The 20,700-nt window shown below is 39.4% G+C and overlaps 2 protein-coding genes across 11 annotated transcripts; one reads left to right on the top strand and one right to left on the bottom strand.

Annotated features, from left to right (window-relative positions):
* Positions 1–407: 407 nt before the first annotated feature.
* THAP5 (THAP domain containing 5) lies at positions 408–9,679 on the bottom strand. Of its 7 annotated transcripts, none has more exons than XM_041123522.1 (4): positions 9,526–9,679; positions 8,633–8,695; positions 5,349–5,538; positions 408–1,922 (listed from the first exon to the last, which is right to left on the bottom strand). In XM_041123522.1, the coding sequence occupies exons 1-4, from the start codon at positions 9,606–9,608 to the stop codon at positions 954–956; spliced, it is 1,305 nt and encodes a 434-aa protein (XP_040979456.1). In that variant the 5' UTR covers positions 9,609–9,679; the 3' UTR covers positions 408–953. The 7 variants fall into 7 exon arrangements, with proteins under 7 accessions (XP_040979456.1, XP_029869991.1, XP_029869992.1 ...); XM_030014131.2 differs by lacking the exon at positions 8,633–8,695 and adding an exon at positions 5,729–5,887 and having other exon boundaries at positions 9,526–9,617; XM_030014132.2 differs by lacking the exon at positions 8,633–8,695 and adding an exon at positions 7,663–7,727 and having other exon boundaries at positions 9,526–9,603.
* A 150-nt stretch (positions 9,680–9,829) lies between these two features.
* DNAJB9 (DnaJ heat shock protein family (Hsp40) member B9) lies at positions 9,830–20,144 on the top strand. Of its 4 annotated transcripts, none has more exons than XM_041123524.1 (3): positions 9,830–9,890; positions 14,367–14,594; positions 16,364–20,144. In XM_041123524.1, the coding sequence occupies exons 2-3, from the start codon at positions 14,378–14,380 to the stop codon at positions 16,792–16,794; spliced, it is 648 nt and encodes a 215-aa protein (XP_040979458.1). In that variant the 5' UTR covers positions 9,830–9,890; positions 14,367–14,377; the 3' UTR covers positions 16,795–20,144. The 4 variants fall into 4 exon arrangements, with proteins under 4 accessions (XP_040979458.1, XP_029869995.1, XP_029869996.1 ...); XM_030014135.2 differs by having other exon boundaries at positions 9,888–9,992; XM_030014136.2 differs by lacking the exon at positions 9,830–9,890 and adding an exon at positions 9,988–10,100.
* Positions 20,145–20,700: the final 556 nt, after the last annotated feature.

Below are 20,700 nucleotides of genomic sequence, written 5' to 3'. Positions count from 1 at the left end.
TTCTACTGTAGTGGTATCCTGTGCACTAGGAAGAGTTAATAAAAATCAATACAGGGCAGCGGATTTCTAGTCTTGTAAATCCATTTCTTGAAGACTACGATACAGAAGATTAATGAGCCATATTCTGCTACTTTCACTAGCAATTTTCTCTGCAAAGCATTGTCTTCTGCAGTATATTATTAAGGGTATATGCATTACCCAGCTATAGACCGTAAGAGGATCAATACTGATCAGATAGCACTCACTGAGTAGTTCAAGCTTTCCCTTTTACTAACCAGCAAAAATATCACTATTTAAGATGGTTCTTTCCATTTGAGCTGAATCATCCAAAAAAAGAGATGGACCTGTTCACTGTAACAATAGTCTTAAAGAATTTTTGTTTCTAGAACTAAATGAAAGGAAACACCTTTTACTGCAGAAACAATTTTAATAAGATCAAAGTGTACAAAAACCCATCAGAACAAATGTTAGATGAACAGAAGACTAACGAGTAATTGTGGCCTCACTGGACAATGTGTATTACATACCACCTTACTCATTTGAAAGAGAATTGGGACACTACTTTTTTTTTTTTTAAACAACAGTTTTATAATTGTCCATCCTACATGCTTATTCTGTCTGTTCTACTGTTGTCCCAAATGCAGGAGTTGCATGTTTCAGAAGAGCCTGCAGCTAGAAAGGTTTAACTTATCTTTATTGATTCAATTAATATACTTTTTAACAAAACTTTAACAGGTTTAATTTTTTTTTTAAAGCTTACTTGCAAGTCACGTTTTATAGGCAATAATCTACCACCTAGCTTTGGTAGTGGTTGACGTAACATTTTAAAGAATATTTGCTATTCACACAATTTGCATTAGATGTTTAAAATACCATGACTGAAACAAAAGTTAATTTGTCCAAAAGGACAATCAGAGGCTAAAAAGATACTTTAGAACAATCATCAAAAGCCTTTACTGTATCATAGTCACTTCAAGTGTTGTAAAGCAGTTTTCTACAATCTTCAGCTTCTCTTCAGAAAGCAGGTTTTCTTGCTTCAATTGTCCAATGAGAGCTTCCAAGGACCTGAGTCTCCCCAAAGTTTTTATCTCCTGCATTTCAAGTAGAGTTATCTTGGAGTGGAGCTTTGAAATTTTTTGCCAAAGGTGATCTCTGTCTATGTCTTGTTTGCAGTATGAATGCTCAGTTTGCAATACTTCACTTCCACCATATGCATTCATATACACAGATTGATCTGTTTCTGTCTCCTCTGTGTCAAGAAACTCTTGCTTAATAGGCAGGAAAGAACTATTTACTATTTCAGGCGCTTCTGAACTCTCGGCTGGCACAATAATAGCAATGACAGATTCTTCACTTCCACTGAACTGTTCAATCGTTTGTGTGACTGTACTCAGTAAAACTGCATTTTCACTTGTCGGCTGTACTTCAACAGAGCAGCCTACAACATGAGAGTTAGGATTTTCAATTGCATAGTCAGTAATTGAACCTAAAGCATTTTTCAGTTTCAGAGATGAATTCAAGTAGTCAGGGTCAGTAAACTGCAAGACTGTAGCGGTACAACCTACTGGATCCTCTGCAGAAGTATGAGCACTGGTAGATTCCATGCTTTGGACTGCTGCTGCCATTAAAACAGGATTAGGTTGATGTATATGCTGCTTAGATGAACTATCAAGAACAACACTGTCTGCCTGAAAGTCTTCGCCATTTTGAAGTTGCAGTTTTTGAATTTGTAAAGGTTTAGTCAATGCAGTTGAGCAAACTACTTCTGCTTTTTCACCTACATTTTCTGCAATTACAGGATTTTTCTTTGGCGTACAAGGTTCAAGTGATACATGTGCTTTCTCTGACACTATATTTGTATTTGTTTCTTCCGTATCTTCTCTCTCTCTCTCTTGTGAGCTGTTCTGAGAAGAATCTTTTTCCTGGAGGAAAAAAAAAAACCAAAACCAACCACCTTGTAACTAGGAAATCACTTGAGCATAAAAAAATTGGGCAAATCTCATTCTATACCATGGTACTGCATAAAGAGTAATTTAGATGAGCACTGTTTAAAAATTACACCAGAGACCTGAAAATTCATGTAAGCATCTTCCATAACTTTCCTTCAGGTCCTAAATGTTAAAATACTATTTTAAAGCTCTAAAGGCAATAATACTTTTTTTTTTTTCTTTTTGAAACTCTACCGAACTTTACTGATTTACACGAGTCATCATAATTTTAAAAGCACTTGAAGAACACAAATGTGTCTGACAAAGACTGGCTAGCACCTCCTATTACCACTTGAAACATTGTATTAAATGTATGTATATTAAATACACACAGTACAAGATTTTTGCATTAAAGATGCAACAAAGTTGGTTTAGAAAGATACAGCAAATTCTTAGTCATGTGGTCTACCCCAAAGAGAATTTAACAACAACAACAAAAGATTATGAACACAGGCTTGCAGAATAGTGAAACATATTCATGCACAATCACATAGTCTGATTTTTAAACAAGCAATTCAATCCTGACAACTAAAGTTTGCAATTCATAAAAATGGAGAAGTTTTTTTTGGATGGATAGAAGTCTTAGCAGAAGGATACAATTTTAACAAGACTTCAAACAGAAGCAGGTACTGAAAGAGGGACAATTTGAAGCTTATCCTTTTTTAGCCGCCTTTTTTTCCCTTCCTCCACATAAACTACATCACCACATAATTAGATTTAAGATCAGTATCCAAACAAGCTTTTTAGTATGTCAGTCAATGAAACAAAAATACACTAATAGTGAGTGTCTTATTTTTTTCTAGTAGGTTTGATTATGAAGAGACCAAGCTGCAGAACTTGTGTTAGGCCTGTGGACTAAAAAACAAAACCAAAAATGCCCAGAACAAAAAGACCAGAACGAGAAGCAACTTTAACTTTGCTAACTAAATATAGGCCAGGAAAAAAAAAAATGGGGGGAGGGCGGGGAGAAGAAAAAAAAGAAGGGGGGGGGGGGGGGGGGAAGTCCAGGCTGAAAAAACAGATGATCATAGAAAAGATAATTTCGAAGTGTATGTTCATAGGAATATGTAAGTAGTCTGAAGTATCCTAAATACATTAAACTTTGTAATTCAATTTTACACGAAACTTCAGTTTTAAAAGGACTGAAAAATGTATACAAAAATCGAATTCATTTGGTTACCTTTATCTTTTCAAAGGTGATACTTAACATCACATCAATCTTAGGGATTTTGAGAGAATGAAGTATTTCCCTTTGTTCTACCAGCAGCTGAAAAAAGGCCTTCTCAGAGTAAATCTTTTAACTAGATGAATCTCTTATGAAATAAATTAGGGAAATGTCCCCCAAAACCTTGCCTATCAGAACTGCCATTAAGGCTGAAGGAAAGGCACCGAAAACACCTCTCAGGATAGAGCTGCTTGAAGACAGACCTTTACTTTCATTGAAAAGCTTCGTCATCCATCGGTCCCTGCCCTCACACTCTTCAAAATAAAAATCCTTGCAAACTGATGTAGAATAGTTACAGATATTGAAATGCAGGCAACTAACATTGCTCTTGAGACACAAATATTCTTTATTTAGAAGAAGAAATAATATGAAAAGTTTCCTGAAGAATCATTAAGCATTTCTGGGAAGATATCCTTCGCTTGCTCCGTAATACATAAAGCAAGGTAGTGGAGAACAATATGCAAATATTGCAACTCTTTGCTCCCAGTTTTCCAAACCAAGGGTTTATAGCCAAGTGTTGAAAGGCAGCTTGGGATCTTAGCTTCTTATTCCTCTACATAAACTCAGGAACACACTAATAAGGGATTCTCCCCCAGAATAAGGAGAGCTCTTTCCCATGTCTTTGTGAATATTCAGTCTATGTAGAAAATTTGGGTTTGGGGCAACTACAGAACCAGCAGCCAAGTCAATGGATATTGTTGATTTGTTGAGGTGGTCACTGACAGGATATGTCTTGATGCTTAGAAAAGTGCAGTCAGAAGCGTGAGATTAAAAAAAACCATAATGCCAGAGAGAGAAGTAAGACCCCAGGAAAGCAAGTTCACAGTATCACAGATACATAGAACTGGCATCTCTTTTCTTTTGATAGCAGGGAAGTGATGGATACATTGAAAGGAAGCATAGAATATTCTTTTTCCAAACTGGATAAATCTATCTGGGATTTCCCAGGTATATATTGCTGATGCAAAAATAATTTAGAGAAGCTATTGGTATGTTCTTGGTAACACTACTACATAAAAAGTTTGTGACCTTCATAACTCTACTTTGTAGGTGTACTATGACTGGTCTATGGTCACATGCAAAACAAAAGAGAATGAAGAGATGGGGAAAAGCCAACTTTTCTTGGGGGTGAAATCACATAGTTTATCTGTAATTGTACAGAAGCACAGGTCAGCAAAGTCCAGTTCCAAAGTTAGGGCTCCCTGTTACAATAACAGCACAGGGAATTCAGGGATATATTGAAGTGGGGGCGGGGGGGTTGGAAGGAAAGATATTTATTAAGTTCCTACTGCCATACATTGCAAGATTTTCTATTTTTGTATTTGAGAGATTTATCAAGATTGCTTTTCACTCCACAGAGTCAAAAGCAGTCTGGACAACACTTGCAGCTATTCAAGAAGAGCGAGAACTTCATGACTAAAAATAAATTGTTTTGTAAAATTAATTAGCCACACATATCAGTTTCAGCAATTTAGCCTTAATTCCAGCCCTTCCACTTCTCCCACCTCCAACATGATGATCCAGAGGAAGATAGCTATGTGCCAGAAGAGAACTAGCATAGCTTTGATCAAGAGTAGGTGCCTGTGTAGCACAGTATTTTTATGTAACCAATAGTACAGCTCTGTGAAAGACAGAAAGATGGAATAATCTTCATGGCATATCTTCAGCAGCCTACACTCCTGAGCTCTTAGGTGTTAGAGAGCTCAGGGACAGGAAAGAGAAATGTGTAGTTTGAAAATAACACATTCCAAAGCCAGTATTTATGTACAGTTAATAAAACGCCTTAAAAGAACATTAATATTTTAATTAAGAGTACTTGCACAGGAAAAAATATTTAGAATCATAATATTCTCATAGGAAATTTATTTTCCTATGGGAAATTTCCTACAGGAAATGCTTCTGTAGTTTCCAGTTAAAAAAGATATTGAACCTCCAGTCAAAGTTGTTCTTCCTTTACACTATAGAATCACATATTTGTTTTGTGTCAGTGCTGGCTGTTGACAAAATGTTTTGATGGACAGGAATTCTATTTTTTAAATAAAATACAAATATATTACAGATAATCAGAACATCTGTATTATATCAATAGTTGGTTAGCTTTGTACTACAATAAAAAAAAGATAGGAATACATTACCTCATCATTTGGGGAAGAGAAAATTGTTGGTACAGCAGTATGTTTCAAGTATCGTATACCCCATCGCACATCAAGGGAGTCGGGAGTAAAATGATCACTGCACAGGAGCTGGTGCTTGCTTGGAGTCCATGCATCTCGTTTCATATTCCGCAACCATTTCTCAAGTCTCTCTTTATCATGAAGTGGAAATCTTTTTTAAAGCAGTTGAAAAAACAAACAAAAACACAAACAAAAAACCTGTTATTTTTTTTCTTTCTTTCTTCTTTTTAAATAAAGAATATCTCATTATTACTTACAAGGTAGTCTTTCCTTACAAAAAGATTAAAATAATAATTTTTAAAAAAATTTAAATATTAAATGCTAATCAGGATGTCACTTACATGTTAATCCAATAATTATCCAAATTTTTTCTAGCTGGATGTTTGCTCCAGAGTTCAGCAGCAGAATTTCTGTTGATTTCTGCTAGCCGAGGGTTTCAGAACCCATGGGCAAGAAGTTTTGAAAGGTTTGATCCTGCAGCACTTGCTCAGAAAGTAGTTCTCCTGAAGTGAGATGAGATACTCTGACTTCACTTAAAAAAAGTTACGTCTGGCCCTCATTTTAGAAATAGTATTTGTGAGGCTTTTCTGTCTTACTAGACACAACGAGGAACAAACCCTTTTATTACTATTTTTTATTTAACAGAGTACCTCTTAATATATGTCATACTTCAGATTATCAGATAATTTGGAAATGTGACTATTTCCAGTGCAGGATTTAAATTTTGTTCAAAAAGCAAATACGCACAAATGCAAAGTGTTTCTGTATTTTGTGTTTCAGCAATTAAGCCTTCTTACAGTGTTGAGAGCCCACACAATATTATGTAATCCATAACTAACTCTTCAACCATCTAACCTACTTGAAAAGGAAAATGAAGAGTATACATGTTCACAGAAAAAAAAAAAAGTTGATTTTGAAAATATATGCAAACGGTCAGACAAATTACATGGGAAAGAGAACTAAATTAAAAGAAAGTGGGCAAAGATATGTAATTTACTTAATTAATCACAATACACAAATTAAAGGGAAATTAAAGGCTCATTATGATGCATGCATAGTCAAGCAGTTATGGCAATGGTAACACGAACATTCAGACCACTCTTGGCTCTCATCTCTTACCAAACAGATATCAGGGTATTTTAAATGTGCTTACAGATTTCTCTGGTGCATATCAAGTTTATTTTAACTCTAGCATATAATGACATATGATACATAAACCATAACTTGAATTCTGAGCACTGTAGAATGACTCCTGTCAAGAAAACAATATTCCTTAGAATAGTGAGCAATAATAATTAAAAAAGATAAAAATCTATGTTTTTGTGTATATGAAACTGTAAGAGACAGATTCTTGTGGTCATTAAACCTGACCTGATTGTAACTGTAGGATGTAAAAAGTATCAGCTGTTGGCAGTATGATGGACAACAAAACATCCAGAGGTGAACAAGTGCCTACAGCCTCTTTACAAGAGCCATTTTGTTTTACTCGCTAAACAGAAATAGAGCATTCCTAACTCCATTTCTCTTCCCTTAGCTCTTTTTTCCTTCTAATTAACAATCAGTTCTTTTGGTTATGCTTATTACCATACGTTTATGGAACGTTAATGCACAAAAAAATTGGTTCTGCGGTGAGGTATTCCCACACAACAGAAGCTGGGGAGAGAGCCTGGAGTGCTGAGTGTCACCCGAATGCTACGAAAGGCACCAGTCAATCAGGCTACTACTTGGCAAACCCTAGATCCCACCCTCAAATGCCTGAAGCTGCAGGTTTCCTCCAAAAGTCACACACGGCAACGACTCTCTTATGCAGGCCCACGGTGTTCCAAAACGGCAAACTCAAGATGATTTTGAGAGAAAAACACCTGATATCCACAGGGTAAACGTGCATGTCTTCACCCCTTCCCCAATCTTTTGAATTTGTTGCCATTTAAGCTTTCAAGTTACCAAGGAAACAGAGCAAGCTTTTAATGTATCTGGCTCTGAGTATCTGCAGGAATGCAAGGAATAATGCTGGCAAGAACACAATAACTTCTGAAGGACAGGTTAAAGGCTCAGACTTTTCAAATCCTGCCTACTTAGATCGTGTATGCCCAATACTCGCATTACATATATTATACAGCATGCCCCATGAGTAACAGAGCTTAGCCTGGGGTGTTACTACATAGGCCCAAAAAAGGTTCTCAGGAAGAGGATGGCTTCTTTCAACTGAAGGTCATGATACCAGTTGCACCCTCTGCAAGAAGGTCTTGAGAACATTTGCTTCCACTGCCGTTACCTTTGCAACACAGTACTCTCTGCTTTCCCCACAGTCAGCCAGCCTCAGATGGGAAACAGAATAATCTGTAGTGAGAGACAATGTCTGATAGCGAAATTTATTATGTTATCTTAAGGACAACCTCGCCAAAACCTGCTCCTGCTTCAATATCCCCTTGCTTATCAAGGGAACCTGTTCTCTGGTGTAAACAGGACACAAAAAAAGGAAAAAGGAAAGAGGAACGGACAGAATTTATTCAGCAACTGCCACCACTGCACAAGTAAGGCAGGTGAAGAAATAAAACAAAGAAGGGCAGTTAGGCCTGCTGAGATTAGGTCACAGTTAAAAAGTTCAGAAGGGGCTCAGACCCAAAACCACAGAGCAGCAGAGGACTTTGGGGTGGTAAGAGGCAAGGGAATAAAACTTGCAATTCCTATCAGTAGTAGCTGCTAATGTAGGGCAAGAGATCTCTATAAACCAAATCTCAGCACCCTTTCTACAGGCCCATGATACTCATAATGCAGCATAATTCAATGGCTAGATACAACAGCTGTGTTTTTGCAATCATCTTTATACTGACGCCATACATTTGAATCTAAATATGTATCAGCACTCAAAACTTGTTTTGATCATCCATGCAGCACTCGCATTCTCTAAAGCAATATAAATAATTTATTTCCCCCCATTTTCATGATTGTTTTATGACGAATCATGTATTAGGGATGTGCCAGGAAAAAGAGCTTTCCTTCAATTTATACTAAATTCCCTTTCAAAGCAGTCTTCCTACATAGTCTTGCTGATCTTGGAATAACAATGACTACTCGGCAACTGAAACAAAACTTAGTTAGAGGTATAAATTTTGCCCAAACAGACTTTGAGACTAGTTGTAGGAATTTATTCTTCAAATTTGTCTTAAATGCTACAAAATTCCTTCTGCTGACAAATGCTTGTCATACTTTTATTCAACAGAAATAGATTAATATTTAGTTACCTGCACCGTGCTCCTCTCAGGGTTGAGAAACACTCACCATTCTGGGACTCAGCAGCCACGTAACTGCACCAGTACAGAGGTTACTGCGGGCTGGGGTGGCGACCAATCCATCAGGTGGCCGGACAGTACCATGCAGCCACAATAAACTGACTTTTTGGCAACCGAGCTAGTTAGCTTCCAGCTAGCTCAGCTGCCTCCAAACAAACCAGCAATGCCTCTGCCGGCAGCGTAGGCAAGATAATAATTCTAGTGGGAATATTTAATTGTGAAGAATCAATATATGCTTACTTTCCTACTCTGCCAGACCCTTCGCTTACCTTGCAAGCTGTCAGACACAGGATGCTCGCCTCCTGAATTCACCATTAAGCCCCAGCCGGCAGTAAAGCCTGCCCTGCTGAAACACCCCTTCCCCAAAGGCCGCCAGGCGGGTGAAAACCGGGGTAACCGGGGCCGCTTGGCTCCAACAGCTAAACACCCTCACGATTACAAGCGCAAATTTCATTCCTTAGCCGAACCTCTCCGGTTTTCGCTTCGCGAATGCGCTGCACCTATTCGAGAGCCCTTCGACGCTGCTGCACCTCTCCCCCCCCACGCGAGTACCGCCCGCCTTGGCGGGGTGTGTGCGATTAAATACTCAGCCCGTCGACCCTTTCCCCTTCCCCTCTCCCCCAGAGGTGAGAGCGTTATTTCCCTCCAGCCTCTCGGGACCCGGCAGGGTTCAAAGGCGACTACCAGCCCCTGAAGTTATTCCCTCGGCCATTTACCCCCCCTCCTCCGGCTCCTGAGGGGCCGCGGCGGGCCTCGCCTCACTCGGGGCCAGCCCCTTCGCCATCCCCAGGGCCCGCAGCCCTTACCCAGACCCTCGGCCCTTAACCCCCCCGCCGGCCACTCACGGGTAGAAGCTCAGCTTGCGCTGGTCCCTGGCGCTCTGGCCCCCTCGGTTCTTGCAGCAGGACGCGGCGCAGTACCGCGGCATGGCGGAGCGGGGCGGCCCGGGCGCGGGGCGGAACCATCCGCGCAGCGGCAGCGGGGGCGCGGGGGGGGGGGGGGGGGGGCGGGAGTCACGGGGACAACGGCCTCCTCCGCCTCCCGCCGCCTCCTCCTCCCCCCGCCCCTCGCGTCAGAGTTGAAAAGCCCCGCCCAGCGGCGGCGGCTGTAGCGGTAGCACTGACCGTCCGCCTGCCTCGCCCGGCGTCACGTGGGGCCGAGCGGCCAATGGCGCAGCGCTTCGTGTAGGAATCGCGGCCTTGGGGAAGGGGAAGGTCTGCGCGAGCGCCGGCGGCGGTTGGGCGGGAGCGGCGCGCGGGGCGCTGAGGGGCAGCGGCCTCTGTGCTGGCGGCGGCGGCGAGCGGGGGCTGAGGTGAGGGGCGCGGCGGGGACCGGGCCTTCCCCCGACGGCGAGAGGGGCGGCAGCGAAGGGCCTTGGGGAAGGCGGAGGGGCCTTGGGGAAGGCGGAGGGGGTGCTGAGGGCTCTGGAGGGAAGGAGGACGCGGAGGGGCCGGAGGGGTTAAGGAGGGCTGGGGGACGGGGGGTGGGGACGGTGTGGGGTAAGGGGGGGGGGGGGAGCGGCGCTGGGACTCGGCCTGGTGGATTTATTTGGCCCTTGGGCTTCTCTGGGCTCTCGCTTCTCGCTAGGCCCATCTGTTGTGGTCTTTCCCAAGCCTGGCCGACTTGGAGGTGGGACAGTGTCGCTGGTATGATGTGGTACGGCTCTAGCGAGGTTTATTAGGGGTCTGGCTAGGGCGGATGATGCCAGGGGAGGCTCTGTTTCGTTTCCCCGTTCTCCAGAGCAAGATTCAGGAGCCGCCTTCTAGATTTGGCTTTCCGGTTAGTATAGGAAAGGCCAAGGAAAGTACAAGCCCCGGAGTTTGACAGACTTTCCTGTAGCTGGCAGTGGACTAGGAGACTTGCTTACTCATCGGGTTAGTCGTGATATGAGAACCAATGGAGGACTTTGGTAACTTTCCTACGACTAACAAGTTGTTTGCAAAAATAACTATATGACATCAGGATTCCACTGGATAGTGCATCGCACTTCCTGTAACCAGAGCAGTAGTGATGCTGTGGATTTTCTGAGTATGTGAGATTTTGTGAATATAAGCATTAACCTAAGATCTTTAGTAATTACTTTCAAAGAGGGATGGAATAGGCCGTTGGCATTGCAAGATGGAAGTAGCTCCTTATTTTCTGTATGTGACAGATTTTATTCCAGGTGCATCATTCTTAAACATCATTTCATCATGCAGCTATTGATAAATGTTAATGAACTGATTGAGTGTTATCACCTCTATAATACTTTTGATAAACATCAGGCAGTATACTTCTTATACGAAGCTGAATAGTAGTTGAGATCTGTAACTACTCATCCAACAGAGTTAAATAAAATAGTCTGTGTTAATAAAATCTTTAACTTTACTGCTAGATGTACCTAAATAAAATGTGGTTCTTCATAATTGTTAGGAGAGACTGTTTTGTGGCATGAGCTTGCTGTCAAGAAGTACACAGAAGTACACTTAACAAATTCTGGAATGTGTTTTAAGTAACTACTGTGTATAGCCTGGAAAGTGAAACTTGTCTCTTTTCAATTGAGAAACTGAGGGAGAAGAGACATAAGCAGAATAAGTGTTTAAAAGACTTTATTTTGAAAGGGATTGTAAAAATAGTTAGGGATGGCAGGGCGGAGGTCAGGCATTTAACATCTTAGTTGACTAGCAACGCTAAGATGCTGACAGCATATAAAATAGGTATTTTCTAAAAAGTAAATTGAATAATTGATGATGGTGTCTAAATATAAGACTTACTATGTCTTTGTGGTAACCTTATAAGTTTAAAATGCTGCTTATACTGGAGTTTCATTTCTGTTTGATTTTCATTTACGTTTCATTTTATTCTTGTATTTGAGTTTCATTGAGTTGTTCAAGGGCAGCATTAAATCTGTCTATTTAAAATATAGTGATACTTAAGTACTGTTTTCTCTTTCTTTTTTTTTTAAATATGCTTTAGAAATCCAGATAAAAGTAGGGGCAGTATAGCATAGAACTGTATTACAGAAATCCTAATGTAAAACTGTAGAAAAAGGAAAATTTAGGTGTAATTCATTATCAGGAATAATAGAAGTTGAGACGGTTAGGCAGAGCAGAAGACTTTAAAGGAGTGACTTCATGTTCTCAGGCTGTGATGAGCTTGGGAGTTATAAAAGAGGATATGGCTCTTAATGAAGGACATAAGCTGCTCTTTTTACCTCTTTTTGTGTTTAATAGTAGAAGAAGGGAGGCTAGCCTTAAGAGAATGCAGCAGGTGATTATACAAGCTCAATGCAGGTGTGGGGGCATGAAATAAAATAAAAACAATCTCACATGTGAGATGAAGATGTAAATCTGTGTCTATAAAGCACAAACAGGAAGAAAGCCCAAAAAGTGGAAGGATGTACATGTGTGTAGCTCTTTGTGCCCAAGTGGCAAAGTTTCAGTTTAGTGAAGTGGTGAGAGAAAATAAGTGGAAAAGCCTTGGAAAGGCTGGTACAAAAAATACATGTGGTATCATGCACAAAGAATACTGAAAAGAACTGTCTGTTTAGTATCTAAGTACACTGATCAAAATACAATTTGTTTCAACTGCTGCTCCTTAACACTTGATATCATGCAGGCTGCTAGCCAAATAAATGCTTAAGAGGGCATGGGTATGTTAATCTTAGAGCTTTTTGCTCTTGCCTCACAGCATTCATTTTAGCCCCCAACTTACCTGTTAGAAACTGTATTTATTTCAATTTTTGGTGTTTGGGTGTTAATTTTCTTTAGAGGGTATGGGCTTCCTATTAAAGTCTTGATTGTCTTATGTACTTGATATTCAAAGGTTTTGAACTCTGCATGACCAGTGTTTGGTCCACACACCATCTAAAAGTATTCTAACTTTAATGGTACTCAGACTGTGAGGTTAGTTTATTCAACTTTCAGGAAAGTAATACCGTTCAACTCTGAGTTGTACTTAAGGTACGCTCAAATCGGTGTAATCCGGTGAGGGGGACATGTTACTTCTGACACGTTCAGGGCCTTGTCGTGCATTGTGCTGGTTAGGTGACAGCCAGCATTCTGTCTTTGGACAGGTGTGTTTCTGTACTCTATGTTTTAAATATAATGCACAGGCCTAGGAAAAATCATTTGATCTCCTCTTCTGGTAGGAAGAGCTCACCCTGTCCTTCACAAAAGTCATGAAAGATCATGTGGCTACGTGGAACTGATTTTTCTTATGACTTACTTATGCCACAGCTTTTTCCCTGAGTTCTAGCATCAGTTTGTTTTAAAATGTAACTTTTTGTCAAACACATTGCTGAAAAAGAGTTAAACTTTTAATTATTGAAGCTGCTTGTCTTGTATAGAAGACTACTTTTTTGAGTTCAGGTCAGACATTGAGAGTTTCATGGGTAAACCTTTATATGCAGTGGTATTTATCAGATGAGTTCTTTGATATCAAACATACTTTTTTATTTATAGTACAATTTAATATGAAAGTAAGCTAAGACCAGCCCATTCTAAAGTAAAGGAAAATGTGCTCTACTTGACTGAAGTCGGTACTCTGAGTGGTTTACTCTTTATCATGTTCTTACGTCAGTTAAATGACCTTCTGAAGGTGAGCATGAGTGTCTAACAGTCTTGTCTTCCAGCACCTCGCAGTTGATCTCTAGGCCAGTTGTGTTTTCAGGCTCTTACTGTTGCATGAGCTAATCAGTGAATTGGTCTTCCACTTGTCCTGGTTTAACCCCAGCTGGCAATTAAGCACCATGCAGCTGCTTGCTTATTCCTCCCTGCCTGCCCCCCTCCCTGCCCAGTGGGATGGGGGAGATAATTGGGGGGGGGGGGCAGGAGGGGGAAGTAAAACTCATAGGTTGAGGTGAAGGCAGTTTAATAGGACAGAAAAGGAAGGGAAAATAGTAATAATAATTGAATATACAAAAGTGATGCATGGTACAGTTGTTCGCCACCTGCTGACTGATGCCCAGCCAATCCCCAAGCTGTGGTGCCCCCCCGCCAACTCCCCCTAGTTTCTATACTGGGCATGATGTCATATGGTATGGAATACCCCCTTGGTTTGTTTGGGTCATCTGTCCTGGCTGTGTCCCCTCCCAGCTTCTTGTGCACTCATAGCCTCTGCTGGTAGGGCAGTGTGACAAGCTGAAAAGTCCCTGACTTAGTTGTTGCTAAGCAGTGTTTATACTAAAATATCAGTGTGTTATCAACATTAGCCTCATCCTAAATCTAAAACACAGCCCTATACCAGCTACTAAGAAGGAAGTTAACTTTATTCCAGCTGAAACCAGGACACCAGTACCGAGTGGGTTTTTGCAACCTCCGCTTTAATTTAGAACTGCTGTGTTTATGGTCCTAGAACTCAAGGATTGGTTTAAAGCTAGTTAAGGTATGCCGGCATGAACTGTTTGATACAGTGAAACATACTGTATGTGTACTTCAACAGCTCTGTGGGAGAATGTATGGTTAAGGATACACTGAAGTGTGCTTGTGATGCATGTGAAATGTGAATTCACAGTGTTTTCATTTACATATTCTGTGATTATGAAACTAGTGGAATGGAGTTTGACATGTGTAAACACATTGTTTCACATGTCTGTCACTGAGTGACTCCTGAAACATACAGGTCTTCCAGCTTATAGCTGTACCTTTAAGTTGTTGCAGAAACTGAAATAACTTGTTCTTCAAGTATATTTCTTTTTTCTTTCTAGGAACCAGAGAAATGGCAACTACGCAATCTGTCTTCACATTTGCTCTCTGCATTTTAATGATAACTGAATTAATACTAGCTACAGAGAGCTATTATGATATCTTAGGAGTTCCAAAAAATGCATCTGACCGCCAGATCAAGAAGGCATTTCACAAGCTGGCTATGAAATACCACCCAGACAAAAATAAGAGTCCTGGTGCAGAAGCAAAATTTAGAGAAATTGCTGAAGGTAATATATGCTAACCTTAGTCTTAATAATTTAATACATGGCTTATATCTGTGAGCAGATGTGGTTACTTAGGTGTGCTCTGTTTTTGCTGAGTAAGAGGTAAAAAGATTTTTTTCTTATTTCTGTTTCTGTGTGTCAAATGTCCAATATCAGTATCTGGCTTGTTTCTGTGTCCTTGTACGTAGGCAGGCCTTTTACACAGTTTATGCATTCCTGCTTATTAGGCTTTTTGGCTTATGCCTCTTGTCACAAAAACATACTTGGCAGTAGGACAACTTTAGCCCTAGGAGGTTAATTCTTATCTTTTGATCTGTCTAGTGAGATCCAGCTCAGGATTACTAGGGCTTCAGGGGGACCTAACAGCAACCTTCCAGTAACTATGGGGAGATTATAAAAAAAAACCACAGCAAAGTGGTTCATGGTGGGAGTACAAGAGGTTCAGAGTGGTTATAAGGAAAAACTTCTTCATCTTGAGGATAGGCCGGTGTTGGAACAGGTTGCTTAGAGAGGTTGTGAGGTCTCCAACCTTGGAGATTCTTCAGGAATGAGTGGATAAAGCCCTGAATAACCTAGTCTGATCTCATAACTGACCCTGCTTTGAGCAGGAGGTTACAGTACAGACCTTCTGAGGTCACTTCCAACCTGAGTTACCCTGTGGTCCTAGGAATACACCATTCATAAGTGTCTTGTGATAAAATATAATCGTGGAAGTGGATAATCAAGAATAGAAAAAGGCTTGCTGAAAAATCAGGTGTTCCCACTTCTGATCCCCATAGACTCTGTTATAACATCCATCTGTGTAGCTCTAAGCTAGCAAGAGATTTCTGGGTTTTACCTTCTTGTCTGCAGAAAAATTCTTTTGAAAGAAAGGTAGTCATTAATATAGTGAAAGGGAGGGACAGTCTTGTTGGATACTTACTGTAGTTGTTAGCACCTATTGCGGGAGGAATTTGGAACTCTTAAGTAAGTGTTGAAGTATATAGAATAGTTGCAAGCCTTTGACAGATAAGAAGACGGAAGCGTTTAAAATACTTAATGTTTCAGAATAGGTATATTATCTGTCAGAGTTTCTGCCTTGGAACACCAGTAGCTGTAGTTGTAGACCAAAGATCAGATGGAAACCTAATTTCATTTCAGATATATCCAGTCACAAAATCTAGGTTTATTGTTGAACTTTTGAAAAACCAAGAATTTGGACAAAGGGGAAACTAATTCCCTTTATGTCCTTGATGTTTATCTTGTTGCTTAGTTGTAACTGCGGTCTAGCTAGAACCTGCTGGCTGGCTGGCAAGTAGTTTTGCAGACACTGCACTGTGTTACTGTGATAGGAATGCAGTAGGCAGTTCATTTTGTTAGGTGGTGCTCCTAACTCATCCTCTGTCCTCCAGTCTTTCTGATCACCATATGTCATTGCTATTTTCTTTCAAATATAAACATTAATCTTTATTGCTAGTTAAGCTATGTTGTATTATGTGAATTTAAAATTTTGAGGATATAATCTGTCCTCATAGTTATAAATATAAATATTATTATAAATAAATAAATATTTGTTTTGAAACAGCTTATTTTGGATTGGAAAAAGTTAAACAAATGTTGAGCTTCGTTGGGCTTGCATATTGAATGAAAGTCTTGCTTGAAATTTGTCCTGTTGAGGGAGTGGGAGAAAGCTGTTCTTTGTATTTGTGTATGGTTTTCTTTTGTTGTTGTTTGTTTTTTTTTTAAATGAGAATGTAAATAAACTTTTAAAACTTTTTTTTGAATGGAAATAGCATATGAAACATTATCAGATGAGAATAAACGAAGAGAATATGATCAGTTCGGCCGTCATGGAGGACAAGGAAATAATGGAAGCCCGTTCCATCAGTCATTTAATTTCAACTTTGATGATCTGTTCAAAGACTTTGACCTCTTTAGTCAAAACTCACGGTCCAAAAAGCACTTTGAAAATCACTTCCGAAGTCATCGGGAAGCTCACAATCGGCAAAGGCGTTCTTTCCAGGAGTTCTCCTTTGGAGGTGGACTGTTTGATGATGTGTTTGAAAATATGGAAAAAATGTTTTCGTTTAGTGACTTTGAAAATGCACACCGGCATGCAGTGCGAACTGATACCAGATTTCATGGATCCAGCAAGCACTGTAGGACTGTCACTCAGAGACGAGGAAACATGGTTACCACATATACAGACTGTTCTGGACAATAATGTTTCCTTTCTTTTCATCTCTTTTCTTCTTTCAACATCTTCATAATCTTTCTTGGTTTTGTGCTAACACGGAAAAAATTCTTTGAACTGTTTGTTCTAAAAAAACACTTAAGTGCTATAAAGAAATTGTAGATGAAAACTAATCTTCAGAATAGAAACAACATGCATTTGGGAAGTAGATGTGTCAGTAACTACTTAGAATGGGAGAGAAATAATCTCATGTGACAGAAGAAGTTATGTGTATTTCAGTTTAGTAAACACTTTCCATAAATCTGAACTTCAACACAAGATATATATTCTTAATTTGAGAAATGTAATATAATTTTTTCATACATGCCAATTCAGGACTGTTTGAGTTACTGGTGCATGGATTGCAGCAGAGGAGAAACTTTAATTTTGAAGTGCTGCTTTTTTTTTATCACATCTTTCCAAGTTTTCACTTGCAGTTTTTACCTGATACAGACTTATTGTGCAAATTGGATAATTTACGCAAACTACCATCAGAAATATGACTTACCTGGATCTTTGTTACTTTGTCCAGCATTGCAAATATATTAATCATAAAACACTTTTTAAAGTCGGAAAATAACAAGAGGGAATATGTTAAGATTGTGCTTCACCTAGGAGAGTGATGTCGGAATTAATTCTATTTCTGAATAGCCTTTCATTGGCCTGAAAAGATCTTGGGATTTGAATAACCCTAGACTTATTTAAGGGATATTCATGTATGTAAGCTTGTGTGCATGCAAGGTCTTTTTTTTTTTTTTTCCTTCCAGAATACAAATATCTCTTTAACGAGGTTTGGAAGAGCATACTGAAAACACTCTTGTTTTATGCTTATTATATTACCACGAGTGCAATGTAGTTTCCTTAGCTCAGTTTATTGAACTTAAGTACCCCTCTGTGCTCTTGTGAGCTTAAACAAGATAAGCTTGCCTGTGGATTCCTAGTGTTTCTGGAAGGGCCTAAATAAAAAATAGATAGATTGTGTTTAGATTGACAGATTTATTACCCATCAGCAGGAATTTTTCAGCGTTGTGATTTGAAAGGTAAATTCTTAGCATAAACACAGAGTAAAACTAAAAATTACAATTGTTGTATTCATCTAATGCCTTGTGGTGCTGGAATCTGCCAATAAGGACAGTACTAATGCATATCAATTTCAGCACCATGGAAATCTGTAACCAGTCTAAATTATTTAAAACTAAAAAAAGAAAAAAAAACCAACCCACAACAAAACCCCTGACTATTTTAACTGATGTCAAGCCAAAAGTTTTGTTTTATTTCTTAACTAGTAATACAGGTTTAGTATATTAAATTGGTTCCCCTTAGTAAGATTACTGGCACCACCCACATATTGCTGTCCCTTCAGAATTGAGATAAGAATTTACCTTTCAGATTGATTGCATGAGCAAAATGAGCATTTTAAACAGCAGTGTTTTAAATAGGCTTTGAGTTCTTAAAATCTGTATCAGAAGAGATTTAACCCTTTGCTTCTCGGGTGGATGTTGAAAGCTGCCTATTTGCTGAGTAACTTTAACCTTCCCCTCAAGGGTACGTATTATTGCTTGTTCAGTTTTCGTTCTCTAAATACTTGGAATGGATTTTTGCATTATATTAAGTGCTTTTCCTTTTTCATGTTCTTTATTTATTAATAGACTAATACCTCATATATGGTCTTTATCAAAAGCCAGTAACTTGTGCAACATTATCGGAATGTGCAATATTCTTATAGTAGGAAAAGTGCTGGAGTGAGTGTGTTTGTTATTTCCACCCTTTTTCTGTTTAGAGATTTTTAGTTTCTTCTGTATAATTAATATATGATTCAACCAAAAGTTGTAATTCATGTAGACTTCTGCATTTTTTTCTTTAACATACTCCATCAGTCCTGTGTATGAATCAAATTATCTGATTCATATCATATGGGCATCTAAGTGAACAAATTATGAACTTAAAGTTCTTAATTACTTTCACAGATATCAAGGTATTTTTAGAGGTCATTTCTGTATGCATTTGAGGAGAGTTGTTCACACTGAGAAGACTTTGGAAGGATGTGGCCTTTAGTATTAAATATAAGAGTATTAGTGAATGTCCTTTAGGGATGATGACTGCTGGAACTTAGAGGTGGGAGCCAACTCTAGAAGCAGGATGCAAAGGTAAAATGTTAATGGCTTTCTTAGTCTAGTGAATATTTTCTTAATTAAAAAAAAAAAATGTGGAAACAGCAGAATGAGTAGTTCTTAAGTGTGGGAGAAGGAATATTTAAAGTTCCTACTAGAACCAAACCACTGACTTCTCCAAAGGTAGTTTTCTCCAGTTACAAACATGGGTCCATTCCCTAATCCTGAATTACAGGAATAATAGCTAAAACAATCACTGTAAATTGTAGGAAACACAGCCACCCCCAAAATTTAAGGCTGTTTTAAGTGACTGTGTGAGGTTACCATCTTTCAGGCTAAGCTTTTAGGTGAAAATCAAGGGTCCTTGGCTGCTCCTAGGTTAGCTTCCCCTCTTTAAGGATGCTCCAAACTTTATTCATACAAAGTGTACTTGTTTTCCTTAACTCTTTAAAGTCAAAGTGTGAAACCTAATAAAACGGTAGGATTGCTAGTTTTCTAGCTGATAGTACCTTAAAAAGAATTCTGCCTAGTCTATTTTGATCTGCTTCTGTATTAGTTCTCTTAATTACTTGTCATGGGAAAACCAACAAATACTTCTGTTATTCCTATGGCTTCTCCAAGTGACCTTTCTGCTTGTTTTGGTGGTTGATCCGAGGTGAAATCCAAAGGAGAGCTCATCATTAGTACCGAAGAGTCTCGTGTATTGCTATCCATATGACTTCCCGTGATGTCTATGCTTTGAATAGACTTTAGCTGAAGAAATTCAGGCAGGCTTTCCTCAGCCAGCAGTCTTCAGTTCCATGGCTATCAGAACACAAGCTTGCAAAACATGTTGTGCTTCTCACTTCTTCAGAGCTCTTGCACATTCTTTTCCTATTTTTAGTGTTTGCTTCATGGCAGGCTCTCCAGCGGAAGTCCTGATATAACCTTATGACACCCCCTACTTCAGAAGTTTCTTAAGTGCCATCTTTGATCTCCGTATCTTGTGAAAAGACCCAGGAAAACCTAATTTTTTGTTGTGTGAGGGTGAAAAATACAATTCTTAACTATTTTTTGAAAGGCATTTATGCATATGTAACTCCATATGGTTGAGTTTCTAAAACTTTAAAAAAAAAAGTGGGTTTTTTCATGTTTGTTTTTTCCATTATACTTTTGAAATGCAGTATCTAGTGGAGATGGAAGTACTGTAAACTTAATTAGGGTGCCATTACATTAAATGTGTGAAAATTGTTTGTGTGATGTCTTTTTTTTTTTTTCTCTCCTTCAAGATGTAGATGGAAGCCAAATTCAAGTGGGTTGTGTGGCACTTGTGTTTTATGGAACACTTTGGCCTCTACATTTTCCGTGAATGGGCTGGTGGGGTTGGCAGGGAGAAGGGCATGGGGTTGAAGGAAATTGACTTAATTTTACCTGGTTTGGTTTTTTTTAGAGATGTTGGGAATTGGTTGGACTTTTTTCTGAGAGGTGGTGGGTATAAGAGCTGAGAGACTCTGCCTTGAACTGTTGGCTCTCTGCCTGCTGCCTGTGCTCTGACCACCCCGCTGAGGTGCAGGAGAGCAGTATGATCAAGGCTAATCAGGCTAGATTGCCACTCAAAAGTGCAGATTCTGAAGCCAAGGTTAGGATGTGGTCGTGCCAATTCGAAAGTTGACTGCAAGACTGTGCTTGAAAGTTCTTGTTTTCTGGGTCTAATCCTTAGAAGGTGGAGGTTATAAAAGTTTTGGGTTTTGGTATGTCTCAGCGGGCCATTCCTCATTAGAACAGTCTTCCCTGGAACTTAAGCAAA

This window comes from Aquila chrysaetos, chromosome 5 (genome assembly GCF_900496995.4).
Source record: "Aquila chrysaetos chrysaetos chromosome 5, bAquChr1.4, whole genome shotgun sequence".
In the NCBI taxonomy this organism is placed as follows: domain Eukaryota; kingdom Metazoa; phylum Chordata; class Aves; order Accipitriformes; family Accipitridae; genus Aquila; species Aquila chrysaetos.
Note: the sequence above shows the minus strand (reverse complement) of the source record. Positions and strands in the feature narration are given on the sequence as shown.

Bases quoted from the DNA above. Each gene is read 5' to 3' on its own strand.
- THAP5 (XM_041123522.1), bottom strand. From the start codon at position 9,608: ATGCCGCGGTACTGCGCCGCGTCCTGCTGCAAGAACCGAGGGGGCCAG. The intron at 8,696-9,525 runs GTGAGTGGCCGG...GTACTGGTGCAG, and splicing joins CGCAAGCTGAGCTTCTACCC to TTACGTGGCTGCTGAGTCCC. The intron at 5,539-8,632 runs GTAACTAAATAT...GCTTTAAAAAAG, and splicing joins CTGAGAGGAGCACGGTGCAG to ATTTCCACTTCATGATAAAG.
- DNAJB9 (XM_041123524.1), top strand. From the start codon at position 14,378: ATGGCAACTACGCAATCTGTCTTCACATTTGCTCTCTGCATTTTAATG. The intron at 14,595-16,363 runs GTAATATATGCT...GAATGGAAATAG, and splicing joins ATTTAGAGAAATTGCTGAAG to CATATGAAACATTATCAGAT.